This window comes from Pteropus alecto, unplaced genomic scaffold (assembly GCF_000325575.1).
Source record: "Pteropus alecto unplaced genomic scaffold, ASM32557v1 scaffold95, whole genome shotgun sequence".
Taxonomy (NCBI): domain Eukaryota; kingdom Metazoa; phylum Chordata; class Mammalia; order Chiroptera; family Pteropodidae; genus Pteropus; species Pteropus alecto.
This window is the reverse complement of record NW_006441071.1, coordinates 1,417,861-1,445,088: the sequence shown is the minus strand read 5'-3', so window position 1 is coordinate 1,445,088 and position 27,228 is coordinate 1,417,861. Positions and strand designations below refer to the sequence as shown.

General features: G+C 42.9%; 1 protein-coding gene and 1 pseudogene across 1 annotated transcript; both read left to right on the top strand.

The window, feature by feature from the left end:
* The first annotated feature begins 1,492 nt into the window (after positions 1-1,492).
* ACER2 (alkaline ceramidase 2) lies at positions 1,493-27,228 on the top strand. The gene is made up of 6 exons (XM_006918341.3): positions 1,493-1,759; positions 9,397-9,511; positions 10,259-10,400; positions 16,571-16,708; positions 20,977-21,114; positions 23,220-27,228. Exons 1-6 carry the CDS (start codon positions 1,652-1,654, stop codon positions 23,404-23,406), a joined length of 828 nt encoding a protein of 275 aa, XP_006918403.1. The 5' UTR covers positions 1,493-1,651; the 3' UTR covers positions 23,407-27,228.
* Positions 20,320-20,438, top strand: LOC112485185 (annotated as a pseudogene).

Genomic DNA, 27,228 nt, shown 5'->3' with positions numbered 1-27,228 from the left:
ATCTTCGCCCTTCCACTTAAGCGCTCAGCTCACACTGGGTGTCCTACAGGTCTAGGTAATTTTGACCTCAGGAGAACGGACCAGTGGACCTAGCGGAACTGCTCTGTAGGAGGACTGGATAGAAGTTGAGACAAAGATGAAAGGTGTTTGGTGCCCAGGGGAGAAAGCTGGATTTCCTGGAGAGTAGGAGAGGAGTTGAGGCTCGTAGTTCTGGCCAGTGATGGAGATCTGGAGAGACATGCAAATGGCTGTGCAGGTATCTGCAGAAGATGGACACTGGGTGCACAGGGCATTGGAGCATTGGCTAGATTCCCACTGACAGTCAAGCCAGAGAGAGGGCAGTCTCTTGGGAGTAGCTGGTCTTCAGGGTACCATGTAGGCTTTAGCAAGGAGATCCTGGTGACAGCCACCATGGATTGCTGACCAAGGTTTCTTCTGCCACTGCCACTGTCCTGACCTGGAACCCTGAAATCTCCTAAGGAAGGAGGACCGGTAGGAGGAGTAGAGCCACGACCAAAACAAACAAACAAACAAACAAACTTGGCTTTCTCCAGTTATTGCTGGGACTGGATTAACTTTGATTTAGAAACTACAGAATAGTCACAGTGGCAAAGTAAAGTAGTTATGAACAGATCGTCCTGACTTTGATTTCTAGCTCTGCCGCTTACTAGCAGGTATGGTGTTTCCGACAGAACCCACTGCACAGGATCCCCGCCGGGAGCACTAAATGACTAATACATGGAAGCTCGTCAAACACCTGGCACAAAGTAAGTGCTATATGTGTGTCATTATCTCTTGTACTTGGATGTTCCAGAGATGTCATACCTGTCATACTGCATTCTCTGAGGGTTGGGATGGCTGAAGTATGACCCCATGTTTAATTGAAGACTAGATTAATGCCTAACGACGGAGTTCAGCGGACCGAGGGCAGGAACATATTCAAAATTGCTTTAGTGCTCTATCCAAGAGTGGGCAGTAGAGGCAGCGTGGGACTGCCACTTCAGCCCCTAAGGTCTTCCTGTTCCAGCCCACAGTACCAAGCAGGGCCTTACCTGCATCGGATAGACGCAGGGCCTTTCTCGGTGTGAGGGCAGGCAGAGAAACGCACGCGCGGAGCAGAGAAATCTGTACAAATTTCCCAAGACGCTGTCTCGGCCTAGGTATTCTTGAGATTCTCCTTATATTTGAGTTTTGCCAGAGCGAGCTCTGGAGCTCTTTGCACAGTTGGAGGTGGAGATGGGCTGGTAGGGGTGTCCGCGGGACTGAGCCATGAGGTGGGCATGGGCAGGCGTGGGCAGGACTGTCAAGGCCTTTGACACCTGCAGGGAGTAGGGGGTGTCTGGAAGCTTCAGACGCCGGGTTCCGCCTCCCTACGCCCCCGTTAACTCACATACCGCCCCGAGGCTGGCTGTGGCCCCCCCGCTGCCCGCGGGCTCCCACGCGGGGCGGAGCGGGGGCGGGGTCTACGAGCGAGTCACGTCCAATAGGCGGAGCGGGGCGCTGGGAGGCTGGCTGAGGAGGCGCCACATCCGGCGGCTGTCCCGTTGTGCATAAAGCCAGCGCGGTTGGGGCTGCCGCCGTTGGCTTGAAATCAGCAGCCCTGTCCTCTTCTCGGCTGCAGGAGCAGCTGCTCCAATGCCCCGGAGCGGCCATGAGCGCCCCGCACTGGTGGGATCAGCTGCGGGCTGGCAGCTCGGAGGTGGACTGGTGCGAGGACAACTACACCATCGTGCCTGCCATCGCCGAGTTCTACAACACGGTGCGGGGCGCGGGAGTGGGGATGGCTGGTGGGAGGGGGCTCTCCCCAAGCGCCGCCGTGCCTGGAACCTGGACGTGGCTGTCTGCGTGTATCTGGGGCATTCTCTCTCCAGTGCCAGAGCTGTCCTACCCTCCTGTTAATACCGCCGACTTCTAGGTTCAGCTTCCTCCTCCTGTCATTTCTTTCTCATAGCTCTATTGTGTTGTTTAGTTCCCACCCGTCCTGGAGCCAGTGATCCGCGTTAGCCGGTCTCCCAGTTTGTGTCAGTTGCGGGAGGTGAACCTGCCGGGACAACTCCCTTCCTCTACTAGGATCATTGTGGCGTGACGCACTTAGGTTGCATGGTTGCATTGTGCGTTTTTGCACTGAATACCTGCTCTAGGAGTCACAGGACAGGGGACAACACCTTGGAAGGTCTGAGGGGCCGGGTTCCCTCCAGCCATTCCGACTTGCCCACTCGACGAATATGTTAGTAATAGGTCGAGTTACTTTTGGCCAGAATCAGGTTAATTACTATTAGTTCTTATTTCCTCGCCTTACTTGGTACCCAGTTTCACGCCAGCCCCAAATCTGACTCCACGAGTCCTGTGCACTCTCCAGTATTAAGCCTGGTAAGTGAAAGGGAAATTTGAGAGTGATTGTGTGCAGGTTTCCTGGATTTGCCTGGGTCTCTAGATACTGAAACTTTCTCACTGCAGAATCCTGTGTGCTTTCAGTCTTTGTGAGAGGGAAATGCCTCTAATTTTCCCTGTGCCTATGACTCGGAATTCTGGTAACAAACATAAGATTTTGCATGGTCATTTCTGTGGCTTATTTTTTCACTGCCCTGGTTTAAGGGTCATTGTGAATTTGAGGGTTGTTCTTGAGGATTTTGCCTTAGATTTGCTGGAGACAGCACTGGCCTCAGTCAGGTTCTTTTTGCCTGGAAGGATCTCTGATGAGCGAGTCCTGGTCCTTCAGTTCATTGATGAGAAAACTGAACTCTTGAGAAGGTTGCTGTCATGCTTACATTTCTGGCATGGCTGGAGGTACAATCCAGAAGTCTGTACTCTCTCTCCCTTCCTTGCCGAAATCCATGGCTGCCTTCCACACAAACACTCCTACTTTTTTTTTTCTATACCAGGGTAGTTCCTCAGAAAAACCTGGTTCTCTACTATTCATAGATACTGTGAAAGATGCAGTTAGTGGAGGTGGCCACTTTTACAGCCTCTTTCAGTGCATGCTATCAAGTATAGACAGGTGCCCACAGAGGACCAGCTGGAGCAGGGCTGGGTGCTTTCAACAGTGTAACTCTGTTTCTCCATTTTCAAATGGAGAACACTACTAAGGGTTTCAGCAGAGTTAAAGAAGAAATGACAGCTTGGGGACAGATTCTCATACACCCTGCACAGTAATTCTCTGTGGACTCTGAGGCCAGGAGAGTCAGGCCTAGTTATTTGGCCAAAAACTTAGTATATAGCTGTTCTGAGCCTGCCTTGAAAGCCCCAGAGCGTTGGATGAGGGGGAGAATTTACTTTTCCTTACTTTTAATCTAGTTCCATTGGGGCTGTTATGTAGTGAGTGCCAAAATCTTTTTTAGAAATGAACTGTTGATCTTCAGCTGCAATGTCTGTGGCTGATTAGCCCAGATGGTCTGCCTGACAAACCTTATTCTTTGGAATACTCGTAAAGCACAAAACATGCTTTAGCAAAGAGGAGCGTTTAAGGTCTCAGAGAAGTAGTTGGTCACCAGACTTAGCTGAGTGTAGGTCCAAAGAGTTTAGCAAAAACCATATTCTCTGTTCCCGAGCCCTAGTTATCTGCCAATGCTTATCACAGGACGAACCCATGCTTATCTTACTCCTGTATCGAGGAAGACAATGAACTGTTTCTTAGTGATAAATATCTCATTAAATCCTCATAGTAAAGCATCAGGTCTAATTATCCATTTTTATAAGAAAATAATAATTAATACTGATTTGGAGAAAAAGTTTAAGGAATTGAAGACATAAAATCAGAAGACTGTGAGAGGGATCCAGAACCTGCTTAATGGGTCTTGGGGTAGCACATCACTACGACAACTTCAGTTACTACTGGTTATCTTTAACTGTTTGCTATACATTGAAATGTTTGCTATATATTGAAGCTCTGCTGGGTATTCTACAGCAGAGGTCCCCAACCCTTGGGCTGTGGACTGTCCGTGGCCTGTTAGGAACCGGACTATACAGCAGGAGGTGAGCGTCGGGGGCAGTGAGCCAAGCTTCATCTGTATTTGCAGCTGCTCCCCAGCACTAGCATCACCGCCTCAGCTCCACCTCAGATCATCAGGCATTAGATTCTCATAGGAGCACTGGTCTCTCGTGCCAAAAAGGTTGGTGACCACTGCTCTACAGTCGTCCTAGGCAATGGGTGCTATTTATTATATCCATTTGATAAATGAAGAAACTGGGATCTCGATAGATTTTGTAACTTGCTGAGGTCAAGAAAATATCTTGAAGATGGCCCCACATTGGCTCATAGAGAGTCATCTTCTCCTTTACAATGTCTACACAGTATTCCATTAAACGGATTGACCGTAATTTACTTAACCAGTCAGTTCCTCATTGATGGACATTTAGGACAGTTTCTGTTTTATTGTTTTCATTTTGGTTTCTGAACAGTGATACAATGATATCCCATGTACGCATCTGGATGTACTTTTGCAAGTGCTAATCCTGGGTGGGGAATTGCTGTGTAAGGGGGAATATTCACTTTAAAGGCTGACAATTATTGCTAAATGGTCCACCAGAAAGAGTACCCTGATTTATGCTGCCACTGACAGTGTCTGGGTATATAAAGCATTTTGCTTCTGGGCCCTGCAAATCTCTATTGCCTCAAATCTTATCATCCTTTGTTTCAGCCAAACCCAAATGTCTCTTCCAAGAACATCATGCCCTTTCACAGCCTTTTGCTTGAGCACATTTTATACTGTTTCTTCTATATACACGTTTTTACTGAATTGAGTTTCTTTTTATGTTTCATGTTTTAAGGCCCCAGCCACACTAAAGAGAAAGACTCCAGTCCTGGCTGTTCTGGAGAAAAGTGGGGTCTGCCTTTTAACCACCAGGCTTGACTTTTGGGCACTCTGTTGCTGGGCAGTGACTCAGGGAGACAGAGGGAAATCATCTGGTGCTAAAAAAAAGAAGTCTTGAAGCAAAACATATGCATAAAATCAGCCCATGATGGGTCACCTCCCCCAACCAACTCTGTCCCCAAACATCAAGATAAGGAAAGTAGAGTTCTGTGTGTATTCCAAAGTCCACATCCCACTATCTATCTATAGGGCAGAATTATCCATCCATCATCCATCCATTTACTGGGCAACTATTGTATGCCCATCACAGAGACCAGACCTACAGTCATCTGGGTGGTGAGGGCCATGATAGAGGTGCCTACAAGTCACCTGGGTGTTATTAGTACTCTCCATGGGGTTGATGCACTGCGGAAGGTGGGATGGGGGGATTTTGCAAGAAGGCTTCTGAGTAGAGTGACCTACTTGTCTTGGTTTGCCAAGGACAAAATTGGACTTTTCCTGATTTTAAAACTGAAAGTTCCATATCTTGGGAACCCTTAGTTCCAGGGAAACCAGGGCCAGTTGGTCATCTCCGAGATGGGAGAGGAACAATAGAATGGATAGTTAGGAATGTGCATATAATTAAGATGCACAATCTACAGCCAGGGTAATGACCCTTATCTGTTTATGGACTTATTGTTCAGAAAAACGTACAGCCTGTTGCTTTGTCAGTATTTACTCTCTGGGAAAGTGCACACTCACATGCATCAGGATGAGACTGCAGTGTGTTCATGAGACTATTTTGGTGCAGATGTTATGTAGGAATTCATAGAATGAGGAACTTTCTAAGGAAATAATTAATACATTTTAAAATTGTGGTTTCCTTCTAATTAAAAAAACTTGTTCCGCAGGCATTAAACCAATTCTCCAAAGGATAATCCAACAATTGGCTTTTAAAAATACCCTTTGGCTGAACTAACTATTCTTCAACTTTAGTGACCCACATAATTTTGAAGGGAAGTTTCATTTCTCAGTAGAAATAGGACCATTGAATTCATCTTTTAACCACGATTCGTTTGCTTTTCCGTATTTCTTTAGGAGTTCCTTCCTCTTTTTGTCTTGGGAAGTGTCTCCCTCTAGTTTGGTCTTTTCCTTTTCATAGATTGACCTCTTTAAAAGGCCTGGTGGAGGCCAGCAGGCACTGGTAGATGGGCTGTGTAGAAGTAGTGTGATTTCAGTGTTGCTTGGGAGCATGTGTTAAAATGGTGTTTCTAAATCGAACTCCCCAATATGTGCATTTGAAAAAAAATGTTTGAAGTATCATAATTTTACTGCAGGTATAATGAATGATGTTATGCTTTTGTAAAAAGGGTGTAAATACGTTTAAAAGTGATAAATGTGTACCTTGCTAGTGGTTACATATATTGACAGAGACATTTGGGGGACAGCTTGGGAGTAGATAGTTGCACTTGGTCGATGAAAGGAAGATTGAGAGGACTCGAGGCAAAAAAAAAAAAAGATATACTGGGGTAAAAAGCAAATGTGTTATATTCCCTACCATTTTGGTTGAGCTGTAAATTGGTACTCCTTCCACTGGAGATCTGCTAAAAAAAAACTGCTGCCAGCTGCAGCACTTACAGCAAGTGAGATAAATCTATATGAACTAAGATGAAAAGGTTTGCAAGGCATATTGTTGAATGAGAAAAAAAGTTGCAGAATGATAATGTTACAATATGTGATATATACGTATTAGTAAAAATGCAAAGAAAATGATTTGAAGCCTGTGCATCTGAGAACAATGGCCATCTCTAGAGCAGAGGATAGAAAGGAGATTTTAGCTTTGTAATGTATTCTTTTCTTTTTTTCTTTTTTCTTTTTTCTTTTTTAACAAAGGCAACACATTCATGTATATGAAAGGAGAAAGATCAGGTTTTAAGTTACCTATGGTATTACAATTTGATTTTTCTCCTTCTCCCTCTTTACCTCCTTTTCTTCCATCAACTTCTATGTTTAACAAAAGGAGAGCCACATTTAAATCATGGAATGGGTCACATGTGCACAGTGTGTGATGCCATTCAGAATTTTTAGATACCAGTTATGAGTTAAGCCAAGGAGGTAAGGATGTGGCTGGGTGGTTTGGAGGTAAAAATCAGCTAGGGGGCCATGGAGAGAGCTCAAGGTGACTACTGGATGCTGGCTCCAGTTCCCAGGGTAATTGCCTGTCTGACCTTGGCCAGCCAAGGAACCTTTCTGGGCCTTCAATTACATCACCTTGTAAAACGAGGGATGGTCTTTAAGATCTCTTAACGATCTCCAATTCTTTAAATGATTCCACAGAAAGTTAAAAATCAATGAATAATAGCCTACTGCTTATTTCTGAGACTGGAGACTGCATACCACCTGGGACATCTGATACAATTTATCTCGCCCAGCGTCACCAATAGCTCATAGAGCTCCTACATGGGAAAGAGAAAAAGACCCCCACCAGAGTGGACCAACTAGAAAAAGGTACTCCCTTCTCCAGAATGATGCCTCCCCACTAGAGATTTTAGTCCCGGATTTTAACCAAAGTCAGCAATCCTGCTTCCATCCTGCGTCTGACAAAGGCTCTTGTTCTTTCTCTTGTTTTATTTCTCTCCCACCCTTTCTCCTCTTTCTAAAAATGGTGTCAGTCCCAATCTCTCTTGTTCCCAGATAGTGACAGAGGCATACACAGGCCACCAGTGAGGCCAGTTCTTACCTATATGACGCCTCAAGTTCTGGGGTGTGCTGATGCATATGTCTAGTTGTGTACCAGTGTGATTTTGTAGGTCTGGAGAAGCCCATTTACCCTGTTCCTCCAGTTCATTTCGGGCACGCCCCCTCATGGTTCCTCTGAGGCCTCCTCCGTGTTGTCCAGCATGGGTGACCAGTCTTTTCTTTTGAAAGCCCGCATGCCCTTGGCTTTCCAGACTTAATCTGCCCCATGCTATCTCCGAAAGTTTGGTTTTCCAGTCTTTTTTCGTGTACCCCTTGCACCCCTTTCTCACGGTGTTGCTCGCATAAACTCAGCTGTCGTCTTCACCTTCTGCACACATCCTCTGTGTACATAGTCCTTTATGAGGAGCCGCTCCCTCCACACTTAGAGATGAAACTTAAAAAGCTGAACAGTGCTACCACTATATACCTTCTAGGATGGCCTTACTTAGACTAAACAATCCCCAGAAAAATAAGTGTTGGCAAGGATATAGAAAAATTAGAACCCTTGTACATTGCTTGTAGGAATGTAAAGTGGTTTGGCCACTGTGGAAAACAGTTTGGAGGTTTTTCAGTAAGTTAAACATAGAATTACCATATGACCCAGCAAGGCCAACCATATGCCCAAAAGAACTGAAAACAAGTACTCAAAACCTTGTATGCAAATAGCAGCACTGTTCACGACAGCCTGTAATTAGATGAATGGATTAACGAAATGTGGAATCCATACCATGGAGTATTATTCATCCATTAAAAAGAAGTACTGATACATGCTATAATGTGAGTGAACCCAGGAAACATTATGCCAAGTGAAAGAAGCTAGATGCAAAAGGGCATATATTGTATGATTCCACTTTTCTGAAATATTGAGAATAGGTAAATTCATAGAGACAGAGAGTAGATCAGTGGTTGTTAGGCGCTAGGGGGTGGGGGAGATGGGGAGCTACTGCTTAATGACCATAGGGTTTTCTTTTTGGGGTGATGAAACGTTTTAGAACTAGGTAGAGGTGATGGCTGCACATGACGCATGTATTAAATGCCACTGAACTGTACTCTTTAAATGGTTAATTTTATGTTATGTGAATTTTACCTCAATTAAAAATTTTTGGGAAAAAAAGAACTGGCTAAAAAAGACAAACAAAAAAATAGATTAAAAAATGAGAGGTGGAATTTTAGAATTATGCTGTCTGGTGTGGTAGTAACTAGCCACAAGTGGCTATCAAGCATGTGAAATACAGCTGGACCCAATGGAGATATGCTGTAAGTGTGAAATTCACACTGGGCCTCAAAGCCTTGGTATGAACAAAAGAATATAAAATTAATGATGTTTAGTGATTATATGTTGAAGTGACAATATTTTGAAATTACGTTGAACAGAATATATTATTTTTTAAAAAAAGCCAAATGCCTTCTGGAGAGATAACAGAGAGGCTTAAATCCACACTAAAGTCTAAAAGATAAAATGGTATCATTTTAAAGCTGGGAAAGGACTTACAGATTTGATTTTTACCTAAAAGTATGTTTTGAAAAGGGTGAGAAAACATAAAGCACAACACGGGAAAACTAGGAAGAATCCTGCTTTCACGTGGGCCTGGGAGAAAAGGCTGGCCCTGCTGGCAGATTACTGGGGGCCCGAACATATCTAGTCCTTCTCATCTCTTCATTATTTTAACCATTATTTAGTACGGGCCTTATCTTTAAAAATGTATGTGCAAGTAAATTAGACGGCTTCCTAGTTAATTCGTGTAGAAAAAGAATAAGAGTTATTGATTCTTCGAATCAAGAGAGGAGCCTGGGCAGCTATCACGGATTGCAGTGTTTTTTGTCCTTTACTTAATATTTATCTTTTCGTTTCACATTTTCCCTCCAGATCAGCAATGTCTTGTTTTTCGTTTTACCACCCATCTGCATGTGCTTGTTTCGTCAGTATGCAACATGCTTCAACAGTGGCATCTACTTAATATGGACTCTTTTAGTCGTTGTGGGTAAGTAGATTCGTTGGAAAACATAGACTGAAAGGGAGGAAATGGAATTCCACACACTTCCTGTCCCCCTTGAACATTATGTCTTGTAAACCAAAGTCACTCTGACGTCTTAACAAACTTTTATTTTGCTTTCTTGACGTCAAAAGAAGGACTCCTTTGAATATGGGCTTGATAAACAAGATTGGCTGTAATTATCACTTAATTCCATTTGAAAGTTCTTTTATGTAATAGCTATTGGTGTTGTGCCAATGCAATTTTCTGAGAACTTCTGAAGAAAGTCATATGAAACAATTGAACTCTGAGGAGACTGTGGTTTCTAATGGACTAAAGGTAAAAAAAAAAAAAAAAATCTAGATGTTTGATCCTTCATTGTTTTGGGAAATAGTTGTGTAATTTCCATTTCCTTCCACAGGCAAACTGGGAATTCTTAACAGTGAGAGAATGTTGACTTTTTTTACTGCCTGTTCCCATGAATCCTCAGTAGATAAAAACAGAGTCTGTTTCACTGTGGAATCATTGAAGTTTGATGTTCTGATATTTGGGCCCTACTTGCAATCCTATTTCTAGACTTGAAGCTTGCATGCCTAGGTGGTGTGAGTTTCTTTCTTCAGTTTCTTTTTTCTAAGAGAGAGAGCTACCTGGTGACTGCGATAGTGGTTGGTGAAAGGGCTATCCTTAAGCAGTGTGTTGAATTTGTGAGCCTGTTCTTCTTTGGTGACCTTTTTTATTGATTGTAATTGATTCTAGGAATTGGATCTGTCTACTTCCATGCAACGCTGAGTTTCCTGGGTCAGATGCTTGATGAACTTGCAATCCTTTGGGTTCTGATGTGTGCTCTGGCCATGTGGTTCCCTAGAAGGTATCTACCAAAGATCTTTCGTAATGACAGGTAAGCTAGTGCTAAACCTTTTTGCATTTACTGCCAGGTGTAGTACCCAATAGAATGGTGTGTATATCAAGAAAAATAGCGCACACTGAAGCACAACCTACTAATGAGCTTCCCATACACTTGTTTAATATCCACTGATTGGTTATAGTCTGGCAGTATGAATAAACTGACATAAATGGGGAATTTGAATATGCTTGGAGAAGAATTTATATGACATTAGGGACAAAAAGTCAAACGTCACCCTTATTTAATATGAGCCAAAGTGGAAAGATTTCTATTTCCTGTTAGGACGTTTCCTTTAGTCCAGTCCATTCCACCATTTTATAAATTTACAGTAGAATCCACTAAGGAATTGGTTCTCTGAGCCATGGGTACCGTAGCTGTCAAATTGCATAGACATATATCTCCAAGCTGGAAACCCAAAATTTTGAGAAGGGATGCATTTTAATATCCATTGTGTTATGCTCATGTGATTAATCATCCAGTAAATATTTCTTGAACACTTACTATTTACTCTGCATTTTTCTAGGCTTCTAGGCACTGGGATATAGCAGTAAACAAAGGAGCAGAATCTCTGCCCTCGATGAGCTTACATTGAAGTTGGGGAGATTGTGAATCAACAAACCCAAAAGTAATATTAGAGAGTGATAACTGCTATGTTGAAAAATGAAGCTGGTAAGGGGGTAGTGGTAACTTGGGGTGCTGATTTAGAGTTTGGTCAGGGAAAGCATTCCTGAAGAGTTGTATAAGGTTGTTACTATTGAGGAAACAGAAGAGAGTCAGCCTCATAAAGATGAGAAATGTTCCCAGAACATATTACCCACATGTCTCACTGTAGGACACTGTGTTTTGTCAAAACATATACGGAAAAATAGTCTAAAGATATGGATTTAATTAAGCAAGATGTGTGTGCCCAGGGATGAGTTATAGCAAGAAAAATACAGAATTTATTACATTTTTCCTGGTACTCTGAGTAGGAGCAGAAGCTATGCAGCTATTAAAGATGCAGGCTGTTTTCTATGGTCTGAGGTGGAGGAGTGTCCATGAAGTAAGCTGGCTGCAAAAGCACATTGGAGAACCCTGTGTTTAATTTCCTAACTTTAGAATGAATGAACTAACTTCTTTTTGAGTATATGTCTTTGTACGTGCCTGGGAGGATGACAACAGCAACCACTACCTTTTTTAGGAATTGGGGTGGAGAGAGAACTTTCACTTTTACCTTTAATCTGTACTATTTAACAATTTTTTTTTTTTTCCAAGAGTACATGTTAATTTTTAGTACAAAAATGTGTTTTTAAATGAGGTTGGATAAAAAACATACTTTAAATAGATTGGCTATGGAATCGTCAACCTGGGCAGCAGGATTTGAATTAAATAGTATTATCTCTGAGTATCATTAAGCAGATAGAAATATCCTCAAGAAGGTTGCTTATCAAAAAAAATAATGAGAGAGAAAGAGACAGACAGACAGACAGAGAGCACACAAGCATCACCTGTTTACACGGAAAAGTGAAAAGAGGGTGTTCCTGGTCCTAGACGAAATATGGCCTCCGCCTTGCTGAGGTCTTCTCCTCAGTGGGGGAAGTATATCTTAAGAGCGCGACAGGTTTGTTTATGCTGCCTCCGGTTTTAGTCTTGTATTGTTTCTTTGTTCAGCTTCAAGAGAATGACTGGGGATGATCAGAAAGATTTTGGAGATAAGGAAGAGAGCGAGGGAAGGGACAGAGGTGGATGGCGCTAGGCAGGGCCATGAAGTGGCTTTGCAGGCAGGGACTTTTGACTCCACCTGAGAAACAGATCATGTACCTTTTGGCTTTTCCTTTTGTCTCAGAGGGTGCCCACCAGTCACCCCCATCCTTTCCCTGAGGCCCGGTGTATGTTAGGTTGAGAGCTGAAGGACTGCTTTGCTCTTAAATCTGATCTTTCAAATCCTGGGATCTGACGGAGAAGTTGAAGAAATGGGAGTAAAGATTTTGTTTATTTTTTTGTGGCACTCTGGAGGCCGGGGTGAAATTCCAAGTGACAGTTTTTAATGTATTCATAATAGAGAAACTTTTTCTTTTCTTGTTTCTTGAAGGTGGGAGTGAGGGGCTGTTGTTAGGAACAGGAGAGAAGAAAATGGGGCAATGGGTGTAGCAATTAGAGCTTACCAGCTTTACTAATGAAAATACTATGAGATGCGGGGAGGTCTGTAACCCCCTAAGACTTTTCTGTCACCAGCACCTTGTACCGTTTCCCTAGGGAAGATGTGACCCCTCTCTTCAGTTTGGGGAGAGTCCTTTGGAGGCACTGAACCCCACATATGTGCATATTCCTGGCTTTGGAGAATGCCTGGGTTTGCATCCTAGCTTCTCTGCTTACAAACTGTATAACTTGTCTTGATTCTTTAACTTTCTATTTGCTCATCTGTAGAATTAGATAAATAATAGTGTTCACCTCAGGGTTCTTGTGAGATGACTCTACAGAGCACTTTGTATGGTACTAAGAACATGATGAGCGCTCTATCAAAGTTAGCTTTCATGAGCTGACTTCCCATGGCACGTAGAGGATATTTCTGCCTGGCATTTCTGTGATATGCATACAAATTGAAGAAGAGAATGTGCATCGATGATTTCAATGAGCAAAGAAAGAAAAGGTGCATATTATAGGAAAACTAGCTCACTCTAAAAAAGGATGTAGGTTCTATTTGTCTTTCTTCAACTCTCTAGTGATAGAGAGAGCAAAAAGACCAAACCCCTTTGTGTGGGCTTTACTGCCCATGACAGGTGGCAGCTCTACAGTGGAAGTGGCAGGCCAGACCAAAGATTTTAGGTAAAAACCAGCATTTTTATAGACTAAGGATTGGGTGGTTCAGCTGCCTAAAGTTACTGGGTAGTTAACATTTATCTCTCCTTTTTTTTTTCTTTTTTCCTTTTGGTGATCTAGACTTTGCTAGAATATTTCTAAAAGCACATTAAGAGTAGTTCCAGTGTGAGATTTCTGGAGAAGAGAGAGTAGAGTACGGAGGCTTAGTGACTTTAGATCAGACAGATATGGAGATGAATAACAATCTACTTTTTTTTTTAAAGCTCTGATGCTTCATTTTGCTCATCTGTAAAGTAGAGATAATAAAGTGTCTACCTCCTGGTGTTAGAAATATATGGAAAAATTATATAAAGTGTATAGTGTCTCATCCAGAGTAAGGACTTGCTAAGTGCTAATAGTTATTATGAATGGCTAATATGAATAAGTGTTTTGAAGAACAGCAGGCAAATTATTAAAGTTCATTATGTAAATAGGAATAATTGGTGGGTTTCTAAAAAAGAAGGGCTTTCTTTTATTTAGCCTAGAATGTCCTAAGAATCATCAGGACATAGCTTAGCTGTTGATGGTTATTGATAATTTTTAGACATTTTTGTTTTGAGAGAAAACCAAGAACAAAGAAGTATTATAAGCTTAATTGTATCCATTTCTTAAAAAATTTATCCTACTGTGATTGTTAATTTTGACTCTACAAAATCCAGGGGCAGCCCTCACTTTACAATCCAGTTCATTTTTTGAATCTTAAATAGCAAGATTGCAGGCTGGGGTCTGCTTCTCCTGCTCTCACACTGGCTTGATGACTTAGGGCCACCATCTTAGACTCTCTGGGCCTTATCAGTTCCTTACTTATAAAATGACAGGGGTAGGCCCTCCAGGACCACCAAATGCTGTAGTCCCGTGAATATCAGAAGCTTATTCTAAACAGGTTATGTTTTAACCCTGCAGGGTAGGATCTTAACCAGGGACATTTCCATCTCTTAAGGGACATCTGGGAAATTTATGGTAGTCACAGTAATGGGAAGTTTTATCATCTATAAGTTGCATTTTACTTCAGAAGAGTAAAAGGGACATTCTCAAATATCTGATTTTAAAAAGGCGCACAGGGTCTGATAAAGTTGAAAATCACTGCTTTAAAGGGTAGCTAATGATAAAAGTAACAGCTTTGTTATAATAATATTGTGATGATGATATTGCGATGCTAGATTTCAGTGTGGGGAATACAGGAAGAAGGGGTGCTAAGAGTTCCCTGACCTTGTGTTCTAGGTTGAGCCCCTAATGGGCTGGAAAGTTGAAAAGGAGACCAGAGACAGCAGTAGGAGTTGCCTGTCATCATTGTTTAGACAACGGCCTATGGGGGCTCCTTGCTCCTGGATATTTCTAGCTCTCTTTTATCCAGGGCCTCTGGTGACTGGGGTCAGCTGCGCTGGCCACGTGATTGCTGTTGACTTCTACTGGTTGCAAAATCATGCGTCCACAGGATGTCCTCGCTGGCTAAGCTGCCTTCCCGAAGCACATTCCTCCACACCCACGGGACTGTTGTGGGAGGTGTCTTCCCATGTTCTCCTTAAAGAAAGTGTGTCTTGTCAAGCTTGCTGCCTTTGGACTCGTTGGGAATAATATCTAGTCTTTGGTGATTGCAACACCAGCTCCGTCAGATTTTCCCTGATAGTGTGCTATTATTAACAATAATAATATCTTAAAAGGCATGTATTCTCAAATCATGGTAATGATAATAGTAATAATGGATTTTATTGATACATCATGTACCAGGCACTGTATTAAGTGCTCTGGTGCTTGCAAGAACACCGTGAGGCAGATGTCTTAATTTCCATATGGGAAGTCTAAAGCTTGGAGAGTTCAGTGGCTCACCAGAGATCCCACAGCAGCTATGTGCTGGAGGCAGAATGTGAACACACATGGGACTCACAAGAACACCTGTGCTTTGAATCACTCTGTGGCTCTCTCTAACCGTGGATCCAGGGAGGTGATGCAGTTGAGTTTATGATGATGTGTTCATCCAATCTGAGAAGGCCAAAAGCCTTGGCATGTCAAACCAGTGAAAGAGTTATTGAGGGTCCCAAAGGGGCTATGTGCAAGCACAGTGGGGGAGGGGGAGCTGTGTGTGGTCTGTCATCCTGAGGCTGGGGCAGGCAGCCTTTTATCCAGTAGCTGAAGGATGCCAGCCAAGGCCAGGAGAAAAACACTATTCTAAGGATTTGCTGCCTGGATCCTTTCCCATATGTGTTTTTTTCCTCTGGTCGAAGTTCGGGGCTACAATTCCTGCTCATTCCAGTCAGAAAGTTGGCAGCTTGATCAATGATTTCCTGTGCCTTGATGATAAATGGTTTTCTTCTAAGAGATAAATTTGTATTTTGAAGATATCAGTGCACTTTGATTTCTTTATAATGGAATTTCATTCAGATTGGTTTCCTAACTGTGACCTGTTCCAGGGCTCTTGGCCAAAGTAAATTGTGCTCATGAAGGATAACAGAAGTTTCAGGAAATTCATGTGCTCATAGATGAGGCCTTAGAGATAATCTGGTCCAGACTTTCCATTTTACAGGTAAGGAAATGGCGTTCCAGGGAGAGAAGAAGGAGCATGTCCAGGGTCACGTCGCCATTTCTGGCTCTCTCTACTGAAAGCTCTTCCACTTGAGAGGGGAGGGATGTATCCATTACTTTTCTAGGATTTGTCACGTCAAAAACTTGTGAACACAAAGTTCCAATGCATGCTAGACTGAAGATTGTCAGTAAATATAAACATTATTAGAATTTTTTAAGACTTTTACTTTCACGTGCTAGAAACATAGGACATTTTTTTCTTTTAAACTAGGTAGGAAGTTTTATGGTTTATAAAATGGTCTCTATTTTTCTTATGACAGACATCCATGTTTACCTTGTAGAACAGGGGTTGACAAGCTGTGTTCTGCAGGCCAAGCTGGTCCTGTCGGTGCAAATCAAGTTTTATTGGTGCACGGCCATGCCTATTCACTCACTTATGGTCTACCATGGCAGACCCTATGACCCGCAAAAACTAAAATATTCACTTTCTGACCTTTTACAGAAAAAGTTTGCCAGATCTTGCTGTAAGACATCTGAAAAAGATACAGAAAAGTAACACTAAGAAAACAAGCATTCATATCTCCCCCTTAGGCACTTAGGCTGATTCTAATTTTACTGTTCTCATGCTAACTATTTAGAAAATTCCTGATTATTTCCTAAGGATAAATTCCTGGAAATGGAACTGCTGAGCCAGTGAGCGCGACTGGTTTCTAAACTCTTGGTGCTTGTACTCCCACCAGCAGTGCCTGTGCCTTTTCAACAAGACCCCCTTTGCTAATGGATTTGGTTTGCTTTCACCGATTCAGGGGTAGGTTCAAGGTGGTGGTCTGCGTCCTGTCTGCAGTGACGACATGCCTGGCGTTTGTCAAGCCCGCCATCAACAACATCTCTCTTATGACCCTGGGCGTCCCTTGTACTGCGCTGCTCGTTGCAGAGCTAAAAAGGTGGGTGCCGTTCTTCCTGCTGCTCCTCAGGCTGCCTGGGGATAGGGACACGCCAGCTCCTGTTCCTTTGCTAACCTTCATGAACAGTTCCTGACTGTTGGATTGAATGCAAGGGTGACGGTTTGGTTCAAAATGTTAATGATCTTGTTTTCAGAAAGAGGGGAGCAGCTGTTTAGTAGGTTCAGTACCATCCCAGTCGTCCAAATATAGCTTAGCAGGAACATTTCAAGGACCCGTTGTGCCCCCAGACCAAGCTGCCTAGACTTAGCTCGGAAGAAGGGAGAATAGGTTCGTTCATAAGACAAGATTAAGAAGAAAAGAAAAAAGTCCTGAAGAGACTGTTGCAGTCACACAGAGAAGGAAAAAGAAATGAATTTCTATGTCCAAGGCAGTGTTGACTTCAGATGTAGTACTGTTGACTCTGCTACTTTCTCTGAGATCACATTTTTTATTCACAACCTACCAGGTAAAGCCTTTGCTATTTGCATAAGCGTCTTCCTTTGGGAAGTCGTGTAGTCAGAGTTCAGGTGGACATCCAGAAACGTTTTAGTTTAGCTCTCATGTGTACACCACTGTCTTCTTCTAGCCTCAACTAAAATAGAGCTGACAACTGCCCTTATTTTAATGCCCTTTGAACATGCTTCCTTTTCTTTGTGCCTCCTTTTAGAAATGCATTTTAATTCATGACTCTCTCATTGTTATGGACACAGGGTGTCTAACTGAAGTCTTTATCTCCCTTTGTGAGTGTTGCTCTGTGTAACGTGTTAAGTCAGCTTTCTCTCAGTCTTTGTTTTGAGAGGACACACACACACACACACACACACACACACACATTTCTTTCCATTGCTCTGCCTCTGGGGGTTGCTTTGATTGTCAGCGGGGTCAAAGGTGGTTGAAGAGGCATGTAAGTAGGCCTGCTGGCTGTAGAAGGACTCTGTCAGGTCCTATCTTGTCAGCTTCTTTGAGAAGCCTTCAAGGACTAGGGAATTGAGAGACCCATTGCAGAACACTAATAGATCTTGAAGCTCTTTGGCAAACATGACAGAATACCTGGTAGGGACCTCTGAAATGGATTTTTAGTCACCTGTCCTGTGGTGCTGGCTTAGATTAGGCCTACGGTGAATAGAGCGTTCTGGACTTAGCTATGTTTCTTGAGAATTCACCACAATCTACTTCCATTTTAACTCCAATAATATGTTTTAGCCTATAGTTTTATTAAAAATAGCTTAAGGAAAGGGAAAATATTTTTAATTCATAGTACCTGCAGAAGAACAAATGGAGGAAGACAAACGGTTAGGGCAGATTACTTTATAGTTTAAATAAATTCTGCTTCGTAATTGTCATCTTTAAGCAGGGAAACATATTTTCCTTTAGTTCTCTTATCTTTGTAAGTGATTATAAAGGACATAATTTCTGTTCCATACTTAAAATCTTTGTCTCTGAAAAGCTAGTCATCGCTACGGTTACTTGGTCTTCATCTTTACATTGGCAAAGGCAGCACCGTGGGAAATACCCTTCCCTCCATTCTCCTGTATCTGCTTCGCTCTGGTAAATCGTCTGCTCTGTCATCCCTCCCTCTCTAAAGGGTCCTTCCATTAGCCTGTAAACATGTTTGGGCCTTTCCGTCTTCTCTAACACTCACCCTGGACCCGATCCATGTCTGTCTGCAGCCACCACCCTTTCTCTACCTTATGTGTCACAGCCAAACTTCTTTAAAAGTTATCTCCATCCTTTTACTCTTTAACCCACTCCTGTGTGGCTTCTGCCCCCACTTTGATGCCCAACCCCCTCTTGGTTGTACATTTGATGATAATTTTTTAGCCCTCCTGGGTCTTATGTGTTGTTCTCTCAACTATTTGTCCCCCCCCACCCCCCCCCAATCCTTGAACCACTCTCTCCTGTGGCTCTTATGACACCAGACCCTCCTGGGGTTCTAACTCTTTGACAACTTCCTTTCAGTCTCTCACGTAAGCTCCTTTTCTATGCATCTTTGCATCGATTGTAATTTGCATATCCTTTAAAGTACGGTCTCACCTCTCTGCTTTCCTCCTTCTTTAGTTACCCCACCAAATATCTCATCTCCTCCCTTGGCCTTTATTACCGTACATGTGTGAGTGACTCCCACATTTGTGTCACCAGCCCAGTCCTTTCTTCTGCCTCCACCATTGTGTATCTAGCTGCCTACCTGACCTGTCCAACTCCACATGTCACGGACGTCTCAGATTCCTGATTTGCCTTTTCCAGTTCTGGTTCTCTAATAGTTCTAGCCACAGTAAACGAAACACCTCTTACCTATTGCTCAAGCCAGAAGCCTGGCTTCCTCTTCTTTCTCTGAACATCCCATCTGGTCACAGTCATGTTTCTATTAGTTGACGTTGCAATTACAATAAAGTTTAACATCCTCAATGCGGTGCCTGCCTGCTGGTCTCTCCCACACGAAGCTCCCCTTATATATTTTTCATTTATTTTTTTTTTAAATAGATTTATCAGGGTGACATTGGTTCATACAATTATATAGGTTTCAAGTGTACAATTCGGTAATACATCATCTGTATATCGCATTGTGTGTTCACCACCCAAAGTCAAATCTCCTTCTATCACCAGGTATTAGATCCTCTTTATCCTTATTTACCTTCCCCCCACTTCCCCTTTTCTCTCTGGTAACCACTAGTTTTCTGTGTCTGAGTTTTTGTTCATTTGTCCGGTTCAACAAATAAACAAAACAATTTTATATCCCGCATGTAAGTGAAATCATATGGTTCTCAACTTTTTCTGTTTCGCTTAGCACGATAATCTCAAGATCCATCCATGTTGTCTCCCTCATATTCTGTCCTCCAGCCATTCTGACCTTCCATGTCCCCAAGGTGGCCTAGCTCCTTCCAGCCCCAGGCCCACGTTCATGCTGTCCCTTCTTCCCAGCCTTCCTCTTTTCATTGTCCTTTCTGAACCTTCTCTCAGACCATGAAGAAACAAAATTTTATTATGACTTTGGGTCATGACCTGACATTTACTGAAATTTGTGGTAGTGTTGTCACATTACAAGTGACTCAGCTACATCTGAAGTATTTTTAAATGGACTTTTTTCCCCCTCATAGGAGTGAGTTGATAAGAAAAACTTTGAGAATGCAGCAAAGGGCCAGGAAGAGGAGAAATGGTAGACATCCTCTCAGATTTTTCTGTGCTAAAATAAGGTCCAGCTTTTGTCCTGCTTTTCCACTTAACTTCACATTGACATTTTGATACAAGCCCTGAAAAGGAGGAATACAATTTAACGGAGCCCAGGTTTGGATAAGCCCCAAGTGCACATAAGCCTGGTCAGCAGCTACAGCAGGGCTTGTCCTTCTAGAAACGGGCAGGGACAGTACTAGGCTGCCCTGCGACTGACTGCAGGGCCCCCGTGTGACCAGTCGCCCGACATCCCACCTCTCTCTTGCCATTTGACATATGCACTCATCTCTAGCTCCCCGTGCTGGTGTGTTCCTTAAGTCAAATTTTCTGGGTTTAATTAAACAGAGGGTGCATAGATCCTCTTGTACCAGACTAATTGTCTATATATTTGTGGTTATTTGTTTCCGTCAGTTTTCATTTTGCCTTTTAAAGTGGCAAGGCTAGTCTACGGCCATGCTACCCTGAATAAGCCTGATCCTGTCCGATCTCGGAAGCTAAGCAGGGTTGGGCCTGGTTAATACTTGGATGGGAGACCACCTAGGAAGACCAAGTGCTGTAGGCATAAAAAATAAAAAATAAGGGATTGTAACCTGACAAGGTCCTTGGAATCTGTGAGGTCAATCGAGAGTTGCCTCGCCTAAAAAGTAACAAACAAACAAACAAACACAAATAAATAAAATGACAAGGCTGGAGGCCTGTTTATTTTGCCTTTTCCAGTGCTTGCCCTGACCTGAGCTTCTGAAAGCATGGAATGACTTTTTTTCCTGAGAGGGCTGGGAGCAGAACGGGTTTGGGGTAGGGGGAGCTGTTAAGAGTCCATTATGGACATTTTAAATTTAGGTCTATGTCAGACGCTGGGCGAGCATGTCGAGAAGGCAGCTGGGCCTGTGTGTCTGAGATCAGGGAGAGACTGGGCGAAAGCTAAGGCTTCGTGAGTCACCAGGGCTCATGTATTCACGTCTACGAGCTTGTGGCGTGATGATATGTTGGTAGGAACTCCAGTACCGAGGGGCTGGGGAGACGTGAGGAACTGGAGAAGTGGCCGGTGAGGGGGGCGGAAGCCAGGACTGATGGCGAGTTGCCCTCTGGATCCCATGCAGGTGTGACAACGTGCGTGTATTTAAGCTGGGTCTCTTCTCGGGCCTCTGGTGGACTCTCGCCCTCTTCTGCTGGATCAGCGACCGAGCCTTCTGTGAGCTGTTGTCATCTTTTCACTTTCCCTGCCTGCACTGTGTGTGGTAAGCCCCTGCTAGTGGGGTGGTGGCTGCAGGACGGGTCTGCACTTTCTGCTGGGCTCTGTTCTCCCCGCAGCGTGCGCAAGTGTGCCCAGGGGACAGAGCAGGGCCCCCGCTCCTCACGGAGACTGAGACGGTCAGTCTGTTCAGAAGCCACAGAAAGTATTGTCCAAAGCAGCATGGGCTCCAGGGAGCCGGCTTCGCCAGAACAAAGAGACCTAACTGTTTATGCCTCGAGTCCTGGTCTCTGACCTCTGCTCCATTATTAAAGCATGATGGAGCTTGAAAACCTAATCTGTCACCTGAGCTCTAGCTGGATCTCTACGCTGGGGGAGGCGGGGAAGGCTTGGGACAGATGTGGGGACGAGGACAGACACGGTCCAAATAGGAACCACAATGAGATAGATATGCCCTTTTTCAAGATACAGTACATTTTTGTTAATCCAAGTCTCCTTCTGGGTTTGAGTGACCCAGGTGAAAGCATGGGCCTCGCCGGTCATCTGGGGACAGTCTCACCCATTCATCTTATAGGTGTAGACAGAGGTCCACGGAAGTAAAGTGAATTGATCACCAACACCACCTGGTCATATAAAATCAGCCTAGGAGTTTGATAAGAGGGATTTGGAACATCTATACTTTAACTGTTAGGTTAAAAAGAAGAAGCAGGTTACAAAAATATGCAGAATCCTACACTCAGAAAGCTAAGGAGGAAATCGAGTGGCTCTCTTCCTAGGAATTGCTTCAGCTCCACACCCAGAGTCATCTTTCTGTCCTTCATGTCCTTCTGGTTGCAAATAATAACAAGGACCAAGAGAAATGTGTTTAGAAATATACATTTGTATGTATCCCTGATAAACTGAGAGCATCTAGGAAGGAATTCTATTGTTAAAGAGTTGGAAAAACTTTGTTAGATCTAGATTCAGATGAAGTTTGATTTCTATAAGGAGATGCCTAAAACTGTGTGGTTTGAAAGAATTCGCTTAAATTTCCTTGGACATGTGAACTTGTATATATTCACCATGAGTCCCAATCTGTTCCCAGGACTGTTTGCAAAAGACGAAACAAAAAAGTACCAACTAGAGACTCTGGTCTTAGGATCCCTTGTCTGATATTTCTTATGTTCAACTTTGATTCACACTAGTGGATTTATAGATAACCTCATGTGTTTGTTAAGTTATAATTGACAGTTAATAAAATGTACATCTTTTAGGTGTACACTTTGATAAGCTTTGATAAACGTATTCACCTGGTAAATATGATCACATTCAGGATATAGTATATTTTTTGTCAATCCAAGTTTCCTGGTCACACTTGCGATTTAAGTATTAATCAAAGATTAGACTGTAATAACTTTGGCTTAAACTTAATTTGTTTCTGAATTTGATATACTTTCTGCTTTGTTTTTCAAAGTTGAACCGTTTTCTGTCCCAATTATAAATAAAATGACATATTTGTTTTTTTTATAACAAATTTGAACAGCATAGAAGTGTAGAAAGAGAAACTCTCATAATTCCATCTACCAAAGAGAGATAACAATTACTAACAGCCTGAGGTATTTCTGATTATATAAATATATATTTTAATATATCTTTTGTATTATATGTAATATATATTTTAAAAATATATATTCCTAATTCTACTTTTTAAAAATGAAAATAGCACCGTTTTATACATGATGCAAACTAGTCTTTTTTTTTTTTTTTTCACTAAATACTAGATCATGGACAACTTTCTTTACCAATGACTATATATTATCTTCATCATTTTTTGTTTCCAATTAATACCTCATAGTATGGATGCTTTATAAGTCCATCCTCTTAGTGCCTATTTTAAATCCTTGGGCCTCAGTCTTTTTGGTTGAGCCCCAAAGGCATTTGTATGTTCGTCCCTGTTATCAAGCTGGAATATTTTAGAATGTTCTAAAACAGGCCCTGTTTGCTCCAGACTTAGCATTTTCTTGCTCTTCCAGGGAATATTAGTCATCTTCACCCCGTCCTAATTAGAAAAGGCCCTAGACTGTTACAGCCAGGAAAGGTCGGTCAGGCCAAAGGGAGGAGCCACCAAGTCTTTGCCCGCATCCGGTTCTCACCTCCTGTCTCCCTTTGCAGGCACATCCTCATCTGCCTTGCTGCCTACCTGGGCTGTGTATGCTTTGCCTACTTTGATGCTGCCTCCGAGATCCCTGAGCAAGGACCCGTCATCAGGTTCTGGCCCAGTGAGAAATGGGCCTTCATCGGTGTCCCCTACGTATCCCTCCTGTGCGCCAGCAAGAAATCACCAGTCAAGATCACATGATGGGAAGGCGGGGGCTGGCTTCGAAGCTTATATTTCCTCTTGCACTGGGCTTCATTTGCCAGCAAAGACAGCTGGGGGCTTCTCAGAGTTGGGGGTGGGGTCTGTTTTTTTTTTAAAAAAATTCTGTTCCCTTGGGCTCTAAGTAGTGTGTTTGTGGACCATCAAGAGTCCACTGTGCATGGTGAGAAGTGATTGTCTTCTCGTTTCCCAAAGACGGAAAGTAGGGGGCGGAGGGCACAAGGCATGTCTTCTCAGTGTCGCTTACAGATGCAGTGGCCTGTTGGGCTGCGACCTTTGTGGCAACGGCAGAGCAGTCCTTTGGGGAACCCAGTGATGCACAGTGACTTGCTTCCTGGAGACTTTGCCCTCTCCAGACCTCACCATTCCCGTTGATAGCCTGATCTGGTGATGGAGAACACCCACAAACTAATGGAAGATGCCAGAGATTTTCATTTGGGGAAACCATCTTAAAACAAAACCAAGCAAATGAAACACACAAATGGGGCTTGTGGCTAAGAAAGCTAGTTTTCCGTTTGCAGCTCTCAATAACCTAGGTTTTACATGCATTTGTGAGACCTTTAACTTCTACCTCTGCTGAGAGATGGAGACTTGACTTCAGATGAGGGGATGCTAGTGAGAAAACCCCTCTATGCCATAAACTACTCTCTAAGCCATTCTTGAAGATGACAGAGTTTTAAAATGTTGACATTGTTTGTCCCCCACCCCAGCCCAGTAGCCTCAGACACACAAAGGAATAGGTGTGGTGTGAGTGGTCCATACACAGACCCTCCCCGCCCCCCTCACCTCTGTAACATTGCCAAAGGGCTTGTGACAACTGTTAATGGGGGTCATGGTTCAAAGTCTGCAGCAAACATGAAGTTTTGGAAGCCTCCCTGATGCTGTCCTGTTCTGGAAATTACCCTCAGGAATATGCCCTCTGCTTTCTCTAATTTTTGCTATGGGAATTACACTCCGTACTGTCACAGTGTGAGGCACTTCCTGTGGTTTTCTCATGTGCTGGCAGTCACTAAACACTGGCTGCTTTGGGTTGCTGGCGCGGCAGGCTGAGTCTGTTGCCTTCCGAGTTTTTCTCACCTAACGTGACACTGGCTACAACTCAATCTCCTCTCCATTGGGATGAATGGAAGACTCCATAGCTGTCTCGGAGGTGTGAGGTGGGGATTCATGACCTCAGGGATACTTATTTTCACTCAGGCATTTCTCGCTCTGTAGCATTCCATTGTGAGAGGGCAGGACGGACTGTCCTTGTGTGGACAGGAATCCTGTCACTGTCCTAAGTACCTAAGGGTCAGGGAGCAGCAGTTTTTGGCATGTCCAGAAACTCTTACTCTGGTTAGAATTGCCTAGGATCTAAGGCGCAAAGTCCATTAAGGATTTGAATTCAGCATTTAGAAATGAATGTCTTTATCCTACTTCTGTGGTTTTCAAATTATTTTAGCAGAATCTTGTTGGCAGCAAGAAATCTTTATGGCTCCCTAATGTGTGAAATGGGTTGTATTTTATTAGCTTAAATTTATTTTAAGATTAAGCTTATAGTATTTCCTTAACAATATATCGGGCAGTGAAAGTGCTATTTAACAATTTGGTGATTTACAAGGTAGAAAAATTGGTATTGAACGAGAGTGTACATGTTGCTTTATTATAGTTTAGATATATGTTTTAAAAAATGATATTTGAATTAAATATTAGTGGAACCTCTGATACACCTCTATGAGATCTAGGCGGTTCATGAAACGGAACTTGAAAACCGCTACGTCCTTTGGGCTTCAAGTCTAGAATTTTTGGAAGGGAGGCATCAGGCTGTCCTCCTTGACTTGGTTGACTTGGCAGGCATGGGTTCCGGTCCTATCCATTCTGCGGGGTGAAAATGCTCTCCAGTAGGAGGTTTGGTGTATTTTAAGCCCAACCGTTTTAGTGTGGAAGTGTAGGTAAGGAGGAAGTGGAGAGAGGTGAGTAGGAAATGTTTTCTGTATGTCTGTGAGGTTTCATTTCTGTCTCGAGGGTTTCTTGGTGAAGAGAGCATTGTCCCAACCGTCAAGGAAGAACAATTTACCCCTATCAGATTTGGGGCTTGTTTCCTGGGAAACACTATCTCCAGCTCTCGAGGCTTTGACCTTGTCCTTCTGGAAGTTCCTGGGTGTCCTTTGGAAATAGGGACACAATGTGACTCTGCTAGAAGTGAGGAAGTAAGCGCCCTGATTTATAGGGCTGTTTCTGTTCCTCCACTACAAGACAAATGACTAAGTTCCGATGTCAGAAGGAATGCCTTGACAGGAAAAACACACGCTCTTCTAGAGATCAGTTTTAATGAGAAAGAAGTGTGAAATGGGGCATATGTGAGGGGGACAAAACACAACTCTAGTTTTGAACAGCAGTCACTATAGCTTGCCAGCGTAGGATGATAAATCAAGAGTAGAAATATACCGATCTTATTTTAAGTTAGGTTTATGGTATCATTCATATTTATAGTTACAGCTATATTTATTATGCTTTTATATCACTACATGCTCTCTAAAGAAAATTGGGATACTACTAAAAGTTGAGGAAGAAGAAAAAAAGTAATCTGTATTTCTATAGCCCAAAGACAACCATCGTTAATATTTTGGTATATTTTCTTCTCCTCTTCCCCCCGCCTCCCCTTAATATAGTTGTAAATAGATGTATTTTATAGTTTATCCTGTAATGTAATGGAATGAAATATAAATGCCAGTTGTGGATGTTTCACGAAGAGCAGGTTTTGAAGTACACTAGAGTTAGCTTTACACTTGACAGCTCATCACCGGATCCTGAGACAGACCACTGAGGCTTCTCTGTTAACTGAGCCCAACACGAATGGGCCCTAAGAGATAATGGACTGAATTCTACTTTTTGATAGGCTTCTGCACTTGTATTGCTGAGTCATAAGAAAAAGCTGTTAAATATATGGCTTTACAGGTTTTGACTTTTGCAGATTTAAAATAAGTGAATAGCTTCTTTGGTTAATAAATGTGCAGTCAAGAATCCCCACCCTTCTCCCCTCCTTAATGCAGGGAAGTGGAAATGTGACATTTAGGAGTTAGGTCATGGTGGTTGCTCAGCATGGCTATCAGATTTTTATTCTGGTTAGAATTGGCTCAAAATCACACCCAGAAGGAACTGGATTTAGGATTTTAAAAAAAGAAGTTGCTAAGTGATTACTTAAGTCAGTGATTCTTGTTTTACAGTGTTTGTTGATTTTTAGAAAAATTATTCTCTTTATGATTATATTATTATAAAACAAGTGCTGCAGTGAACATATTTAAGGTCTGTGGGGAAGAGATACTGAATCTATTTGGTTACAAGCTATATTTTTGGGGAACTCTGTGCCTGTCCCTCTGAAGAGTGCCTAAACCATTAATTATGAATCAAAGATGTTCTATTGGGGGACAAAGCTTGATGATCATCAAATTCAGGCTTTGTAAAAATACTGCCACCTATTCTGATTATAGGATTTCTCAGGTGGATAAAAATGTCTTTCACCAGTCCATCATGCTTACGTGAGCCAGTGCCGTGTTGGAGGCTCCAGGACTGGGATTTGAGCCCTTCCTGACTTTTTATGCCTCTGGGCTGACATGGAACCAGCCGTGTCTGGGGGACAGGTGAGCACTGAAGCCTAGCTGGAGGCCCTCTCAGAACTCATTTTCTCCAGATGAACTCAGGACCTTTCATAGCCAGCTCTCTGCATAGGTGCTGCCATTCTAGCTGGCCAAAGAGAAGTCTTGGGCTCGGTTAGGGTTCTCAATGGATCTTACAGACATCATTCTCCTATAGATTTTTTTTTTT